This window comes from Gavialis gangeticus, unplaced genomic scaffold (genome assembly GCF_001723915.1).
Source record: "Gavialis gangeticus isolate Ggan-Ray unplaced genomic scaffold, GavGan_comp1, whole genome shotgun sequence".
NCBI lineage: Eukaryota > Metazoa > Chordata > Crocodylia > Gavialidae > Gavialis > Gavialis gangeticus.
In genome coordinates, this window is record NW_017728993.1 from 64,833,204 (window position 1) to 64,851,718 (window position 18,515).

Consider the following 18,515-nt stretch of genomic DNA (forward strand, 5'->3'; position numbering starts at 1 on the left):
TGAGGTGTGCATGCAGTTGCTGCCAGCATGGAGCTGATGCTGGGGCTGTGGAGCCTGGTGAGGCTGTTTGCAGCCTGCCTGCTGCAGCTGCCTGGAGCCCAGGCTGGCTACAAACAGCTGCACTGGGCTCCGGAGCCCAGCCATCAGTTCTGTGCTGGCAGCAGGGAAGAGGCCAGGGTTGCACTGATCGGGCCACTCCCCCACCACCTGCTCTGAGGTGTGCGTGCACCTGTCGGCATGGAGCTAATGCCAGAGCCTGGAGCAGATGTTTGCAGCCTCCTGGGTGCAACCAGCCCAGACTCTGGGTAGCTGCTGCCAACCACGGTCTGCTTGCAGCAGGGCTTGCAGCTGTCCAGCCGCCTGCTGGGAGCAGCCCGGGGTTCATGGCTGGCAGCAGCTGTCTAGAACCCAGGCTGGTGGTGGCGTGCTGAGCAAAATGGCTTCACGTGCCGTGCTTGACACGTGCTGGGGGTTGCTGACCCCTGGTATAGTGTTAAGGTTGCATGTGCTTGCTACCTTTTGTAAATTTCTGGCTTGAATACTTAGCTGTACAACTGTAACATTGTTAAAAACTGTTTAGTATTTGATAGAAAAATTACATCATCTTTTTAAGTTTTTGAAGAATTTGAAAACACTCCACGGTAATGGGTGGGTAAATAGGACAGTACATACATTTCTGGCAATAGCTTTTGCTGCCTTAGATATTGTAGCGTGTCCTGACCAATATTCTCTCTTCATAGTATAAGTACTGGGCGACAGAAACAAACACAAATCACAAATATTCTTATGAATATAGCTGGCTTTCGAGCTCTATTGATACTTGTGCCCTTTTATTCATGAGCATTTGGGTATATTAATTCTGATTGCTGAGAATCTTTGTAGCTAGCAGGAATGTGGCAAACAGTCTGTAATCATGTTACTTAAAACTGTATAATGATGGGAGCTGAATGTAAGCCTTATGGTTGTAACTCAGGTATTTCCTTAACTGAGTGCTTTGCATGGCAACTACAATATGCTTTTGGATAACTTAATAATTTTGGGGGTTTTTAAACAAAAATGCTAAAATGATTTTCCTGATGTGGAACTACATAGTCTGTAGAAGCCACCTCCAGTGAGTGTCTTGTGTTAATATGAATTGTGCCTCTCTGAACATTTTTCCCCACTTAAATCAGAAAACAAGCGCTCACTTGACTTAAAATATATATTAAAGTATTAAATATGAAAATTGAGTATTAAAATGGTTGGTAGAGATAAAGTATATATTTTAATTTTCTTTTAATTTTAATTAGAATGAGCTAAAAGTGACGATAGCTACATTAAAAGAAGAACAAGAGCAGCTGAAATCGCAAATCGTAGAGTCTCCAGAGGAACTGAAGAATTACAAAGAACATATGAAAGAGACTGTTCAGAAACTAAAGAAAGCTAAGGTAAGACTTGATTGATTAGTGTACTTTTGGTTAATTTTGTTCTGTCATAGGGAAAAGACCAGTAATATGAGCCTTTTTCTTCTGGAAAGATATAGAGAGCTGTTTGTGATTTATTTTTTTAAGTCAATTGGTGATTTAGTTTGGAAATGTTTTCTAAAGAATTTAAAAAACAAAAGAAATAAGCAAACCCTGCATCTTTGACCTTTTCCTACACTGCAGGGTGCAGAGTTGCTAGGCCTAGCTTTAAATGGAAACAAGTTGTTAGGCTGGCAATGTGCAGCCTAACAAAGGCTAATTTATCCTTTTTGGCACGCGTGCCATAAACTAGCTCCACACCTTCTCCAAATGCCATTTTGATCCCCTTCCCCCTATCTGATCTCCTGTTCTGCTTTCTGCTTCCTGCCCTGTGCTCCCTGCCAGATCTCCTGCTCTGCCTTAGGTTCCCTGCCCTGTCTCCCACTGTGCTGCCTGTCCCCTCCCTGATCTGCAGTGTGTCACTCACAGAGGCTGCCTGTACCATTTGTGGCACTTGTGCCACAGGTTGGCCACCGCTGGATTAGTTCACATAGAACTGTGTGGCTGCAGGTACAAGACCTTGTCCACTGTGCAAGCTATCTGTGTTATCTACTTGCAGGTTGCAGCCTGCATTGTAGATCTGTTCTCTGTGGAGGTGTAGTAAGATTTCCTTTAAGCATGCTGGGACCACTCATGCTTTGGTAACTCCCATCCAAAACTGCTCTGCTTTTAATACTAAACTTGGAGACCTTAAATTTCTTGTTCCTTGTTCCTGTCTCTGGTGTCCTGGCATCTCAACATGGGAATGGCAGTTGTCTTACAGCTCTTGATCAGGTGCTCCAGAATTATCTCTGTTCTCACTTAATATTTCTGAAGCTAGAGTTTTCTCTCTGTTAGTTTTGGATAAAATGGTCCCAGCTTAATCTCAAAATCATCATAGATTCATTCAAGTTCAAAATAAATCTAAAGGAAAAAGTTTATTTAGGGAACCCAATCCACTTAAAATCCTAGCTACAAAAAGCTAAAAGTAGCTTCAGGAACTAGACATATCCCTGAGTCCCCCTTCTAATTTATGGTTTTTACAATCCTTTCTTCCAATTAAATGTTTCACTACTGTTGAGGTGTGAAAAGGCCTATAGCAAATGAGAGGAAACTAAATGGCTATGTAGGGAGAGAATTGGTATTGGCTAAGCCTATGTCTGTCAAATGCACAAAATACGCAGGGGAATATAGAAGAAAATGTCTCTAACTTCAGTTACATGCCCATCTTTTTATTTAACTTGAAAATAGTAGGTAGACACGAGAGGCACAAAGACATACCATTCATAAAGTTTGTGTTTGTCTTTTATAGCTTGTGATCAAGACTGGATCATTTATACATTTAGTGAAGTGTGCATAATTCACACTCCTTCAGATTTCTCTCTGTGATTATGTAGCTTTTGTTTTTGCGGGGTTATGGTGGTGTTTATTACTATTTGACTGCTATCAGACATCCTGGCTTTTGCTGCTTTTATTTTAATTATACTTTTCCACTGTATCACTTGCATTTCTACAGCCCCATGAGAGTTTGTAACACACTGAATTAATTGGTTTATTTCCTCCTATCTAAATATTTGGTTAGATATCATACTTATAAATCCTCCGTTGCCTTCCAAAAGCAATGATTCCTTTCCTGCTGCCTAGTGTTGTTATACTCAAAATGTATAACCTTTCTGTAAAGCTAAACTTTGAGTTACTGTGTTTTTTTAAATTTTTGTTTCCATCACAGTGCAGGAACAAGGGTAAGAGTAAATGTGTGTTGCTGTATTAAAGAAAAATGAATATATTTCTATTAATAGCCCTTCTTTAATTTTTAAAGCAAGATATCATTGAGAAGTATGAAAGTTATCGAGACTTAGTTGAGATTCTGCCATCATGTCAGTTGGAGGTGCAGTTATACCAGAAGAGAATGCAAAGCCAAGGAGAAAATGTGGACAGAATGGCCAGCATCTTATCAGAGGTTTGTATCAGATGTGCGATATCTTCTAACGTGGAACTTATTTCAAAGCAAAACAGTATCTTTCAGCTCCCAGACATAAGTCTGTTAAGTTCCTCATCTACTTTGCCAGTCATCTTTCATTTCAATAATTCCTTTTATCCCAAAGAATGTCAAGCCACATCAAAAGCTGTGAAATGCAGCTATTGGTTAGCTGGAGAATAGGAACCACTCTACATCACTGAAGAGGAAAGGGAATCTCTTTAACCACCTTTATTAGTGTCTGAGTCCAAATAGTGGAAACTGTTAACCTTATTGGGCCATTTTGTATTGTTGGGGATGTGGGAGGGAAGAGTTGTATGAAGGAAGGTGGAAAAGGAACACATGAATTTGACTTTGTTCTATTTATAGATAGATTAGAAACTTAAAGCCTGAAGTATCATTGTACTTGAAACTATTTATTTTAATGACAACTGGAAATGTTGTTATCATTACTATAAGACCAGCATTTATTAATTAAACTTTAGCAAGGTCCAACTTCATAACAAATGTTGCACCTTGCAACAGTTGCTATAAGTTTTAGTAAACAATGCCAACACTGACCGTTAATTAATCTTAAGGTTGCCCTTAAGCCAATATCTGCTGATTCTCTAGTCAGGAAACCAATGGTACTCAACTTCTGATCCATTTCTGTAATGTGTTTGGAACTTACCTGTATGCTTCAGTCTTGAGTGTGTGCAGTTAGCCAGCAACAATTGCACAAATCCCTGGTCCCTTGTTCTGGCACTTTTGTACCGCCTGGGTGCAGAGACAAGCCAGAAGGAAAGATCTAGTAACTTGCAGAATGATTTCCAATTCCTGCTGTGAATAGTACAAAGGAATCTGGGATACATCTTTTGCCACACTTTCAAAATAAGAAGCACAATGTGAATATATTTTGATGTGGGATATATAAGATATGTTGTTAAGATATGGCTTGGTTTGGTTGAAGATGACCTCAAGTTTGATCTGAAATATCAATGTTAGATATGTCCTAAATGATGTGACCTCATCAAGCCATATCTATTAAATATTTGTTAAAAGCTGAGATTAATGCTTGGATTTACAGTAAAAATCAACTGATTTCATAGTCGTAGATACTAGGGTAAGAAGGGACCTCAACAGATCATCGAGTCTGACCCCCTGCCTAGGTAAGAGAGAGTGCTGGGGTCAAATGACCCCAGCCAAATGCCTATCCAGCCTTCTCTTAAAGACCCCCAAGGTAGGGGAGAGCACCACCTCCCTTGGAAGCCCATTTCAAATTTTGGCCACCCTTACTGTGAAGAAGTTTTTCCTGATATCTAGACTGATATTTGCCAGCTATCAAAATAAGAATGAGTAATTTTTTTATTTTAGTAAATATCTAGTAGAGAAATACAATGTCTTTAGTCTTTCAGAATTGCTTTTCAGTATTTTTTCTAAAATACTACAGGTCAGAAATCTGGAGGACCAGATTGAGTGTGCTCAGAGAGAGCTGAAGAATGCCAAAACAGATGAAATGTCCTTAAAAAGACTAGTTACTGCTAAACATGAGAAGTTGTCTACAACTGGAATAAGGATAAAGAAGAAACATGAAGATGTTGAGCAATATAAGCGCACAGTATTTGAGTATGGATGAGTTGGCATTTCTGCTTCTGCTACTTTATCTCTAATATACACTTCCAAAATTCATGTCCCTGGTACAAACATGTGGCCAATAGTGTAGAGGGAAATGGGAGTGATGAGGAGGGATAGTTCTCTTAAGACCAGTAATGCTGTAGGCAGGGACTTGGGGTCTCAAATCAATAATTGCAGTGTGACTCGACAGCAGTTCTTTTATTGGATTACTAATTTAATTTATAATGCGTATTCTTGGTTCTTTTATCTTTTTAAAGAAAATGTCACATTGGGATAATTTTCCAACTTATCAGATTTCAACAAATCCCCATTTGCCTTTCATGAATTGTTCCTAATTTCCCTTGCTACTTTTGCTCATTATCAAAGATGTTCATGACCCATAGAGAAATGGGGGTTTGTATCTCAGAGGAGTTTTAACCTGATGTGACTCTTCTAAAAAAAACCAAAAGGAAAAGTATAATTTGACCAAAGCTTCTCAGCCCATCTTCTTTTCTACTTGATACTATAGAGAAGTCCTAAGGTTCTGTTTATAACATGATTATTTCCATGACAGAAGTCAATAATATTGCAAACACAGGACTAGTGGCCTCATTGTGAGATCAAGGGGGGTTGCTGGCCTGCAGTTGAGAGAGATCTGGGACATCAAGCTTTAATAATATCAGAAAGAACACACAAAATTATTGGCCAATTGAATTTTGTGGCATATTGAGGCATCTCAAATTCTGGTCATTCTTAGTATTTGTATATACTACAGAAACCTGAATCTAGACTTCGTGGCAGAACTCCCTAGTTTCCTACTCTTTGAATTTCAAAGCAGCTTAAAATATGTCTAAAATGGAGGTGTTTCATAGTCAGTAGGGTTGGAAGGGACTTGAGCAGATCATCAAGTCTGACCCCCTGCCATGGCAGGAAAAAGTACTGGGGTCAAACGACCCCAGCAAGGTGTTCATCTAGCTTCCTTTTAAAGACCCTCAGGGTAGGAGCCAACTGTTGGTTCAGTTTGAAACAAAAAACAGTTTGAAATGAACACTGTAACATAATGTTCCCTGCTAGTAAAGGCTGCTGTCAGTTTCTTTGTTTTCAGCATACTGTAGATTTTGCATTGACTGCACATAACTTGTAGATGTGACCCCCATGTTCAGTGCTGGGGACAGAGCTTCTCATGTGGTTTTTAGTGTCACATCCTGGCTTGAACCCGATTTGTGTTTTGGTCTAGACCAAGGGTTGGCAACCTTTCACTAACAGCAGGCCATATTCAGTCTTAAGGTGTGATGGAGTGTGTATATAATTTACACTTGGCAAATACACACAGCTGATGTTCCTCCAAGTGAGTCAAGTGGGAGGGGGATGAGGGGATTCTGTTTCTGTGAATGGCTATTTTAGTCAAGATCAGGCATTATCTCTAGAGTTTCACCAGCCAGGAAGGCCATGGCTTGAAGTCAAAAGTCTTGGATCACATCTTCTGGGAAGTGCTTAATATGGTGGTCTTTAGATGGACATAACATCCTTGTTTGGGCTCTCTCTGTTGTCATGTGAAATAATTCAAGTTAAGTTCTTCCCTGAGATGTCATGAGCTTGCTTGAGAAGATGAAGGTTGTCACCTGCTGTCACAGTCTTGCTTGTATTTTGATGGGACGAGGTGGGCTAACAAAGTCTGTGGTGTCATTGTGGTGCTTATTAGGTGGGCCATATGGGATGCCTCATTACTGAGTTCATACACGGGTTGGAACTGACAGCAGATCATTTAATTCATGTTACTGTTATCAATGTCAAGCCCATGCCTAAGTATATTGGGTCTGTGCAGTAGGTAGATGTCTGCAATCTGGCTTCCTAGGTTCTACTTTTCCTTTGTCAAAGTTCCTGACAAAGGAAGTTGTTTATACTAATGGGATGGGCTAAGTGGGGGCTTTTTGGGGGTTTTTTTGGTTTGCTAGATGCCATGGGAAAGGCTAAAGTACTTTTTTTGCAATGTAAGCTGCTTGACTCTTGAGTGATTGCAGTTGAAGTTGGAGTGGGTTTGGTAGAAACATGGTGGCATAGCAACAATGGAACTGACAACAGCAATAATAATGGGGCTGATAAATGCCCTGATTTCTTTTTTGAAGTCATTAAGTTTTTACTGATTTACACCTGTTTTTCAGTTCAAATCTCTGCTAACTGGCATGAGTGGGGAATGGCCTATTCCCCACTTGTGCTGGTTAACAGGGATATGAACTGAAAAACAGGTGGTGCTGGTAAGCTAAAAGTGCCGCTTTGCCGGTTATCTGAGGCAGAGGTTTCTGTCCGCATGTGGGGGACAGGGGCAGAGGTGGTGACCACATGCAGAGCAGTGCATAGGGGGGTTGGCCATGGGCATGTGGGGGTTGGGGGAGGGTGCCTGGAGCCGCTGCCTTGGGGCACGGGGCTCCTGACTCTGACCCCAGGCAAGGCAAGCCAAGCTGTGGGAAACTTTCCTGGGGCAGATGGGTCTGAGCTGCACCCCAGCGGCTCTGGCTTCAGCCCTGCCCTGGGTGCTGGGATCTGTGAGCCCCTGCAGTGGGCACTGTACCCAACCGCTCTGCATGGGCCTGTGGGGCTGGAGCTGCTGCCTGGGGACACGGGGCTCCTGGCTCTGACCCCAGCCGGGGTGGGAGGTGCTGGTGCTGGGGTCAGGGCTGGGTCCCCCCTCCTTCCGCCCCATATCTGGCCACAAGCCACTCCTCCCTCCTCACAAATGCCAGGGCAGCCTGGAGGGCCATGAACGCAGCCAGGAAAGAAAGGCAGGGTGCAGTACCATGTGCTTCCTACCACTAATCTGTGTGCGAAGATCCCAGCACAGGCCCCCCAGCACACAGCCCTCCTGGGGGGCGCATAGCAGCAAGAGCCGCGCCCCCCTGCCCTGCACCAATTTACAGCTCCCCCCTGATTTGCTCCCTGCTGCAGCCCCAGGAGCAGCTGATGGGCTGTGCCGCACCCTCCTCTCACCCCTTCCCTAGTCCCAGCCTTACTCCCTCCCTCCCCAATTTAAACTGATTTTTTTTTTTCCTTTTCTTCCTTTTATCCTGATTTCATCCTGGTTTTTGTTTCAAAGATAAACCCTGAAAAATTCCTGGATTTATTTATTTTTTAAATAAACTGAGAATTTGGAACGCTAATTTTGAAGCATGTTCCACAGGGGCAGGGCTGTCCAACATGTAAGGTCTGGTCATAATAGCTATTGATATCAGTGCAAAACTTAGTTGTTGCTTTTCCTGAATTGTTTTGAAAACAGGCCACCCAGATCCTTCTTAAACCCTGGAGTTTCCAAAAGCTAATCTGTAAGCAATTTTCAAAGCACAGTGCAAATTAATTACGCCTTCTCAGTGATAGGAGTATTGTCTCATTTTAAAGATGAAATGACAGAAGTTCAGGTCCTACTCGGTGTTTTAGCTGGCCTTCACACCATACTGACTACTAGAGCATGATGAATGCATTGCTCAAAGGTAGAAAACTACTGAAGACCCACACTTCGGCTGTTTTTATGTTGGTATGTCTCTAGTGAAGTCAGTTTTGACAGCAGCTGAGAAACTTAATCTGTGATTATTAATGTAATGTACATTATTATAATATTAATTATTAATACCTTTGGATTTTGTTTTCTTGATGCTAAATGGCTTGAGGATTGAAGAGTAAAGCAACTTTCCTGATGCCAGTGTGATAGAGATAATTGTGCCTGTAGAAAGATAAGTATTACTAATCCTGCAAGTGCAGCTCTGTATTATGATTTAGAAAATCACTTTCATTGACATACATCTGTGGTGCAAAATCCATCTTTGTGCTTCTGTTTGATTTGGGGTTAATGTCATGGTTTAGCACTCACTATTTTATTACTTATTGCTTTAGGCATTGTAACAGAGTGCAGGAAAAGAGAGGGGCTGTTTATGAGAAGGTGACAGCAATTCACAAGGAAATCAAGCAAATAAGATCCAAAGTTCAGCAGCTGAATGAGAACACTGAAAATGAAAAAATGAAAGCTCAGGTGAGCATGGGCTCTTTTTTTAATTGTCTGGACTTTTGGTTGCTACTGAGGTGTCTTTATTATGAGTTCTGTAGCCATTATAATAAACCAAGAAGACTGTTCCATGTCAAAGCTTTTAAGAGTTGTAATCGCTGCTGCCTAATTAAATCTGAAAATGAGTTTCTAGGATCAGCATGATCTCACTTTTCTCCTTATCCACAAAAGAAAATCTGCCACAAAATCGGTACGTGGAGCCGGTGGCAAAGAAATTAATGTTAGATTAAGTACGTCAGTCAAGAGAGATCAAGAGTTCCATATAGCCCCGTTTATATGTTCAGTATTCTTGAGTCCAAAAAGCCACTTCCCGTTTCTATGCCGGTAGCAAGAACATTGGAAGTAGTGAGACTAAAGATTAGCTCATTGGAATTATGTAGTCCACAGGGTTTTAAATGTCATTGATTTTTAAGCTGTTTTCAAAATGTGTTAGCACGTTAATTAGCAGCCACAGTTTGGCATGTTAACTGTAGTAAACTACTTGTGGTTATAGACAGCTATACTCCAAGGCAGAGCCAGCACCTGTGAGGTGTGGGAAGTGAGTTGTAACTTCTGGGCTATCCTACTTGGAGCAGAGGATTGTGGAGAAGTTCCTGTGCTCTGCTGTCCTGTCCACCTTCTCCGCTAGCACTAGCCCTTACTGATCCTGTACATTGATCCCTCCGGCAGCAGATTTAAGAAATACCTTGTCCCCTTGCATTATCTACAGTCCACGTGAGCTGTGTTCTCCTGAGAAACTTGGGTGTGCTGCAGGAGGGAGGAAAAAGGGACTGGGATGTGGCACAGTTGGTCTTCTGAAAACTCGGTGAGATCCCATGCCTAACAGGCTGTCTTGTAACTTGAGGCTCTCTTATAGGCCCTTATTCAGGGATCTGTGGGTTTGGGGAAAAATAGCAGCGTACCAGGGAGGCATCTTCTTCCGGAGTATTTTGGATATTCAGGGCTGGTGTTCTGTGGCCCTAGAGATAGCTCATAGGAGAGTAGAGGGCTTTGCAGGTCTGGGAGCTGATTCCTGTGGACTTTAGGGGATGGCAAATACTCTTGCCTTCATTCCCCCTTGGTTTGTTCTAGCTTTTTGTCTTGCTCGGGGGTGCTTCCTCCTGAGTTGGACTGAGCATAGACTTGGAATCGATCAAGTTCGTGCATAGTCTCTTAAATTGTCTGTTATTGCTGATACTTGATATTATTGTGCATGTGCAAGAAACTAATTTCATCCTAATTATCTCATCTTAGGAGATCTACTTGAACCTGAGGGCTGGCTTGGAGAAGTACCATGAATCTTTGGCAAAGATAGCAGAAAACTATGCAACCTCAAGAGATGCAAAAATTGCTGAACTAAAGAGGGGACTGCTTAGTGTTCAGACTTCTTTAACTAGCTCTTAGACTTGCTTTCCTTTGTTCTGCTTTTATTATATTTATCCTCAGGTCCCAATCTGAAAGATTGCATTTTGTGTGGGAGGGATAATTACTCAAGGCAAAAAATCTGTTTCTCACAAAATCCATCAGTACACATTTAGTGTTACAGGTAAACCCTCAGTGTCAGCTGATTATTGTGGGTGCAAGAGGGCTTAGCCAGCCTGCTGACACTTATTTTTTTGTCAATTCTGATTCTTCCGATGGCAAAACTCGCCTGTGGCTTGCTGTTGGCTCTTAGAATAACTGTTTTTTTTCCAGATGTTGATGCATCTCAACATGAAGTGCATCCTCAGATCTCAGTTTTGCTACATTTGAGCTATACTGAACAGAATCCGAATGCCCCGTATTCTGTCTGATCCAGTGATCATAGTGGAACAGTAATTTTTTCTTGTATGACCTCTGGTTTGCCTGGTCTCTGAGAAACCCTCAGAGGAAAACTTCCTACTTGGGGAACCATACAATTTTATTTAGTGGTGTCCCTCCGGAACCTTGAATTCAAGGTCCTTGCTTTGTGTGGTATTGAACATTCATTTGTTTCTACAGGATGAGTCAATATTTTGGTGAACACTGTTTAAAAAAGTGTGGACTGATTATCCTGTACGTTGCATAGAAATCACTATTTGACCAAACTGGGTATGAATTGTTACAGTACGTATGTAATGCATTATATTTACATAGATATTGTAAAGACTTTTATAGTCTCACTTTTCTACTGTTTTCTTCCCCCTGTTCAGTGTGATCATTATCTCTTTGATATAACATTTAGTTTTTCAATCTAGAATACTGCCAGATACATTTTATTAGATTTTTCTGCTTTGCCCAAGACTGCTTCCTTCAATTATCACTCAGTTGAGAACTTCAGGATTTAGCTTTTAAATCTGTCTATTCATGTCCATTCTTCTGTTTCTCCCTTTCCTTTTTATCTGGCTTTTCAGTATCTCCTGATTCTCTTTTTTTTTTTCCTTCCCACTTTGCTAAAGTCTGTTAGGGTAACATTTTTAAAAGGTATGTCATGTAAATGTTTTTTGAAAACAAGATTTCAGCATTATTTACAGCTGCATTTAATCTATTTCTTAGTTGACGCAGCTTTTGTTTTAATTATTTCAACCCATCTCTCCAGGCACCAACATAAATAAAATATGATTACTAACATTAAACATTTTAATTTAATTGATTTGAGTATATTTTTAAGAATGTGTAATTTAAAAAAGTAGGAGAAATGCAAGTCATTTCATAGTAAAGGGGTAAACCTATATTCTAGAATCATAGAAAATTAGGGTTGGAAGGAACCTCAGGAGGACATCTAGTCCAACCCCCTGCTCAGAGCAGAACCATCTCCAGCTAGATCATTCCAGCCAGGGCTTTAAGCTGGGCTTAAAAACCTCCAAGGGTGGAGATTGCACCACCTCTCTAGGTAACCCTTTCCAATGCTTCACCACCTTCCTAGTGAGAGAGCTTTTCCTAATATCCAACCTAAATCTCCCTTGCTGCAAAATATATATTCAAACCCATTTCAGAATAGTGGGCATAATCTCTGCATTCCATTTTTAAATGGCTTTCTGCAGATGCTAACGACCTGCAAGTCGGGTTTTAAGTTGTCCTACAACCAAAATGTTTAAGAAAGTGTTAAATTGCAACTATTCAGTAAGACGTTGCAGGAGCAGTACAATATATTTAAATGCATATAAAAATCTATGCTTATAACAGATGGATAGTTAATATGTAATGACTGAAGCATCAAACATGAATATCAGTGAATGAAAATAATTTGCCATAATTTTCAGTCTAATTATATGTAGTCTTATAACTGCAGTTAATTCAGAGACATTCAAGGATTTGAACGTTATCTATTGTATATAGGGTCTTCATAAAGTCCTTGTGCACTTTTAAATTTTAATAACTTGGGTTGTACACAAGGACTTTATGAAGACCCTGCATTTACTCAGAAACCCAAAATGCAAGGTGCATGAGGACATTGAAACATGGTCCTTATGGCCCTTCCTTCTTTTAAATGCAGAGAGAGATACTTAGCTGTGTTAGTCTGAAGTCAAAGTAGAGGTGCACCTTATCATAGAATCAATGGACCAGAAGGGACCTGGAAGATCATCAAGTCCGGTCCCCTGACATAGGCAGGAGGTTAAAGAGCTCAAACAAGCTCAACAAGGTGCTTATCCAGCCTTCTCTTGAACATCTCCGAAGATGGCAACTGCACCACCTCTTCTGGGAGTGTGTTGCAGGTTCTAGTTACCCTTACAGAGAACAAGTCACCTCTCAGCCTCATCTTACTCAGACTGAACAAGCCTAGTTCCTGGAGTCTCTCCTCATATGGCCTATCCTCTGATCATGTGGGTGGCCTTTCTCTGCACCCTCTTGAGCTTAATCGCATCCTTCTTGAAGTGCAGGGCCCAAAACCAGGCACAGTACTCCAGCTGCGGCCTGACCAACACTGAGTAGAGAGGGAGGAACACACCTCTGTATCTGCTGGCAGCACATTGGCTGATGCACACCAGAGTTCTGTACTCCCTGCTGGTGACTTCATCACACTGGTGGCTCATATTCATCTTCTGGTTGATTGTGACCCCTAGGTCCTGTTCAGATGCTGTGCCACCAAGTAGGCTACCGCCTATCCTATGGTTATGGTGAAACTTCTTCCTACCCTGGCAATTTTCCATGTTGAACCTCATCTGTTTCTGATCAGCCCATAGAACCAGTCTGTCTAGGTCATCCTGGATCCTTACCCTATCCTCTGGTGTGCCTGCATTTCTTCACAGCTTGGTGTCAAATGTAATCATAGAGCATTCCACCCCTTCATCCAAGTCATTATAGACAAACTGAATCAGAGCTTCATCAGATGAAATACATAGTAGCTGTGATTCATGAAAGCTTATGCCCCTTTGATTCAGTTATCGTATGAAGTGCACCTCTATCTTGCCTCTTGTGTTCATTTACATATCTGTCTTACAATATCGGAGATAAATTAGCACTTCATCTGGTTCTTAGAAGGAGCCCTATTGGCCAAGCAGGTATGTCAGACCAACTGAATTAGATGTAGAAACAGAAACTGTGTACATGGCAGACTTGAGTCTGGCATAGATGTTCTCAGACATCCTTTTTGGTTCCATGTGTGCTGCTGTCCCTTCAGCCAGAAGCAGTTGTAGCTGTGTCTGCGTGGTCGGTCCTGGGAGCAACCTAATTATTACAGTCTGCATCCTAGACATGGCCTGAGCTGTAGCTTAAATGACTTGTGAAAGTCAGAGCATAAGCTGGTGTTCTGGAATTTGTTCCTAGCTATGTTTTATCTAAAAGATGTTGCTGCTTCTCATTGTCATCTATTCCTGATGTAATTTGGGGCTACATACAAAAGTAAGACTTAAGCACTTAAATCCAGAAGTGTGATCCTTAAAAATCCTGCTCACTTTTGCTGAGCCCAGGACTTGTCCAAATTCTACAAACTTCGGGCAACCAGGAGACTTAGGAGTTGTACCTCTTTGCAGGTTTAGAACTACCCCACCACAGCTGACCAGCTCAGTGCCTTGCTCATGCTTAAATAAGATTAGGATCCAGAAACTAAGTGTTCCTTTTTCAAAATCCCCCTGGAAGTTCAATCTGGTTAGGTATGTTCTGAGAATGTGAAAGGAGTTTTGGTAAAACTTACTGTATCATTCTTGCAGGGAAGTGGTGAGTACTCTGCAGATGATCAGCTTGTCTGTATGTGTATACATGTGCTGGCTGTGGGTGTATCTTCTGTAGCTGAGAAAACACCTCTGCTACCTTATGGTCTCATCAGAACTTTCATCATTACCTTCTGCTGCTGTTAGTGTAGGTTGCAACAGTGATATGTGGGCTACCTGCTCTAAGATTGATTAAAGTAGTACCCCGATAAATCAGTCTCATTGCCAGGATTGTGAAGCCATTTGTTTTATGAAAGTGGACCAAAGGGTAACTTTTTCACATCTGATGTTTTGGGTATGAGAGTGGATCTTTAGGTATATAGATACCTACTATCTTAAAGACGAGTGTCAGCCCATTGTGACGGATGAAAACGAAGTGTTTCTGAAATTAAGATGCTAATGGTTCTCTTCCACCCATCATGTACTCAGTGTAGGGGGAGAATTAAGACCAAATTAGTTGATTAGTGTTAGATTTGTGCAAGTAGTTCATGCAGAAGGATCCCTTGTACAATATGCTTAATGTCCACAGCAGGAATGTGATAACGCACAGGATTTTCACTGACTAATCTTAAATGTCCTTGTTGGGAAAGACAACTTTTGGTTTCTTTACTGGAGGGTGATAATAAATAATCCTTTCCTTTAAAATGGGCTAGGCAACACCTGATAACCTGAACAGAGCAATGCTAGACAATGTTACTTGGTCAATCATCTCTTTTGCTTGTTGCATGGCTCCTGAGACTTGCTTTCTTGAGTGCATAGTTATATGTATGGTGTATGAAGATAACATGTGCTAGCTAATGCTGTATGCATTGTTGCTAAGTTTGCACATTCAAATGAAGCTGTTATACACTGTAAAGTGGTGTGTTTCTGCAACTTGCAAGGTCATGCTTTATGCACCAGACTAGTGCTTTTTTTTTTCATCCCCACTTAATTCAATGCATTTGGTTAATCCAGCTGCAAAATGGTACAATAGAAGGTGTTGCAAGATGAGCGTGGTGCCCCATGTACTACTTACGAACATCTGATGTATTTTCCTTCAAGTAAGTGTGAAAGCTTCGAACTGCCAAGTATTTAGGCTCCTGACTCTTGCTGAGTCAATAGAAGTCAAGTGCTTAAACACCTTTTGTCAATCTCCCTAAGCTCTTATAAAGACTAGTCCTTGATTAACTTCTCATTAAGTTCTTAAGGAATATTTACTGGAAATGTCAGAAAATAAAAGTACAAGTATGTTAGCACAGTGACTCTAGCTGTGTTGCAGACTGCATTCATTAATAGCCATGTGCACTTCTGAGCAGCTTGTTATGAGCCATTCATTCAGTGTGAAGAGGAAGATGTGGGCACACGGAGTGATATTTGTATATAGCTTCCTGAATGCTTAATGGAGCTGGGCAAATTACTCATTAAAATTTAAGTTTTGCCAGTTTTGTATGCTTTTCTATTCACAAGTCGTAGGTGAAGTCATCAGTTCTAAAATTCTAATCATTATTCACTGAGAAGTTTGACTTGTTAACATGTGATTCTCACTGCCTCCAGTCATCTGTGTGACTAACTAAGAACATATAGTAGAGTTGGAATGGTGGTTAGCTGTGATGGCCTAGGAACTATCTGAAGCAAGGTAATTTTTTAGATGCATTTTATTGGGCCAACTGTTATTTGAGAGAGATGTTAGATGAGCTGTTGGACATAAAAGACACTTTCTGCCTTAAAGCTTGTCTAACATCTCCCAACTATATAGTTGGTCCAATAAAATGTATTATCTTTCTGGGGGCTGGTCCAGGAAGGGGTGCACTGGTACAGTTGCACTGCCCTTTGATTTCTGGTCCACCCCAAATCTAAAACCAACTACCTGGCAGTGGCAGCAGCATTTCTGTTCAGGCAGCAGTGAGAGTGTCAATTGACTTCATGGCTCATTAAAATTTATCTGATCCCTTCTAAACTTTTCATTCCATGGGTGTTAATGACCTTCTCTCCTTTTTAATGGTCTTGCTGTTCCGCTAATTGAGCTAGCCTTCCTTCTGCAGTTTGGCTGTCTTGTTAGCTGCTCCTGGTAATATCACTCCTATTTTGCAGCCCTGAAGACTGTTTTTAAATATTCCAGTGCAGTTATGTGTGTTTGCTTCCCTGTTAAACTGAATAATAGTGCCCCAGTGCATTAGCATATTAGTAAAGCTTTTAGATTATTTTTACCTGGAAAAATGTGCTGTTACATGATATGATGGTGGACCATGCTGTCTGCACCCCCGTTTTCAAAATCATAGATCTGTCCATGTACTCTCTCTTTTCCCCCTTACCCCCAAAAAATCCTCACCTAGGCTCAGATAGTCCTGTTTATATCTTTGCAATTGGCTTTATGTTGGTGTAAAAAGATGTGGGCAGATGATACAAACCCCTTAAACCAGGAGAGAATCACCCCTGAAATAATTAGGTGAAACTTCACTGATGTAAGTTTACTCTGGTTTAAATAAGTGATTTTCAGCCTTTTTAGACTTGAAGCACCCCTCACTAGACCTGAGGCACCCCTCAGAAAATGCTTTTAGCTTGGATTTGTTTTTTGACTGAAAAATAATAGAACAATTCTTCTGTTACAAGGAACTTGGAAAGACCACAACAAGTCGGAATGTTTTTGCCACAATGGATTCCTATTTGAAATCTCTGGGGGGGTTTTGTGGTTGTTTGTTTGTTTTTTAAATTGTGTGTAGTGTTTGCACACCTTAGTGCTAATGTTGAGTGGCACCTTAAAAAGGATCCACAGTACCCTGGTTGACAATTACTGGTTTGTTGTCATCTGCTTTGGAGTAGCTGTTTGCTAAAGGTAGAGTGGCTATTACTGATAGTCGCAATGTGCAGCAATAATGCTTAATGTGTGAGCTGACCTGAATGGCTTCTTGCTGTCTATTCCTGTCCTGTTTTATGCAGAACTTAAATAGCCCTTAGGATCCTGGCACAATGTAAAGTGTGGCAACCTCAGGGTGCTTCAGCTGTGTGTCCTTAGCAGAGCTTGGAAGCAGGATCAAGGCTTGCAAGCAGGATCTTGTGCACCACCATCTCTGAGCTGCCTGATCTCCACTGTTTTCCTGTCAGGAGGGCTTTGCGGGTTATCTCCTTGCAGAGGAAGGAATGCCACTTTGTTTCTTGGTCTTATATGAACTCAGAAAGGTGGTTTGCTTGAAAAGTGGTTTCCAAACATGTTTCCAGAGACCTATTTTTGTCTGGACTCACCTGGGTTAGGAGAAGTTTTCTTTAAATGTTAAAGCAGCTTTTAAAAGTTAACTTTGCTTTGTAACAGGACAGAAGGAAGAATATAAGAAAGTTTTGGGTGCATTTTTGGCCACTTGGTGGCACTGTTGTCCCAGTGAAAACTTTGTTGCTGACATACAAATTAATATTTATTTCTGCCCACAGATCTGCTAAAAAGAAGGCCAGAGGGATGTGCTGAATTTACTGTCCTCAGGGTTAACAGAGTTGTCCTTTCAGGCCTGTGCATCCTAGGACATTCTCCAAAACCAGAAGGGGCTTGATTACCTGAGTGGGTCAATTCTTTACATTTTAATTTTTTTCAAGAGAAAAAGTCTAATTTTTGTGTAGTTTTTCTTCTTTGCTAAAAATATCCCTGTTCTTCATTAGCCATGTCAAGAGTATATGAAAGGTCTCAAGTATCGTGCTGAGAGCAGGAAACCTGGAGGAGCTGTGAGGAGGCGGCTGGATTTGCTGAGGCTGCTGTCATTTTTGCCTGGGTGGCTTGCCCTGAGGTGTGAGCATCTTCAGGTCCCAGATTAGCTTCCAGTGTCCATGGAAATAGCATCCCATTGCATTGCAGTATGATAACATGTTCTCATTTTTGGCAGGCCTTAACTGAGACCCATCTTTGGCCTGAAGCCTGAAGCAAGATCTCTTTGGTAATATCTTTTATTAGACTAGCTATATAGTTGGGAGAGATGTTAGATAAGCTTTTAGGCACAAAATGCCTTCTTTGGGTCTGGGAAAGAAGTGGATGCAGTCTATGCTGAATACCAGATAGAACGCTTACTTTTGTCTAACCCCATTGTATAAATAAAAGTGGTCCCTGAAGGGAAGTGGGCAGTAAGCCTGTGGAGTAAAGGGAAGTTAACAGAAGTAGTTACAGACCAAGAACAGCTGAGAGAGAAAGAGAAACCTAATTATATGAAAGAACAAGACCATTCAAAAGGGGCAAGCCTGAAGATTTTCTTACACAGGCTAGGTACAGTGATGATGATGGCAGTGCAAAGTGACTGAGGAGGAGGCACTTTTGATATTGGATTATGGCTTACATAGTTTCATAGTTTCATAGATTTAGGGTCGGAAGG

The 18,515-nt window shown here is 41.3% G+C and overlaps 1 protein-coding gene across 2 annotated transcripts in view; it reads left to right on the plus strand.

The window, feature by feature from the left end:
- Positions 1 to 11,088, plus strand: part of NUF2 (NUF2, NDC80 kinetochore complex component) — a 57,498-nt gene extending 46,410 nt beyond the window's left edge. For both annotated transcript variants that reach the window (XM_019501881.1, XM_019501883.1), the window contains 5 exons: positions 1,290 to 1,427; positions 3,301 to 3,441; positions 4,889 to 5,064; positions 8,935 to 9,070; positions 10,337 to 11,088. In XM_019501881.1, the coding sequence (XP_019357426.1) occupies positions 1,290 to 1,427; positions 3,301 to 3,441; positions 4,889 to 5,064; positions 8,935 to 9,070; positions 10,337 to 10,486 (741 nt within the window). In that variant the 3' untranslated portion in view covers positions 10,487 to 11,088. The remainder of the gene's footprint in view (positions 1 to 1,289; positions 1,428 to 3,300; positions 3,442 to 4,888; positions 5,065 to 8,934; positions 9,071 to 10,336) is intronic.
- Positions 11,089 to 18,515: the final 7,427 nt, after the last annotated feature.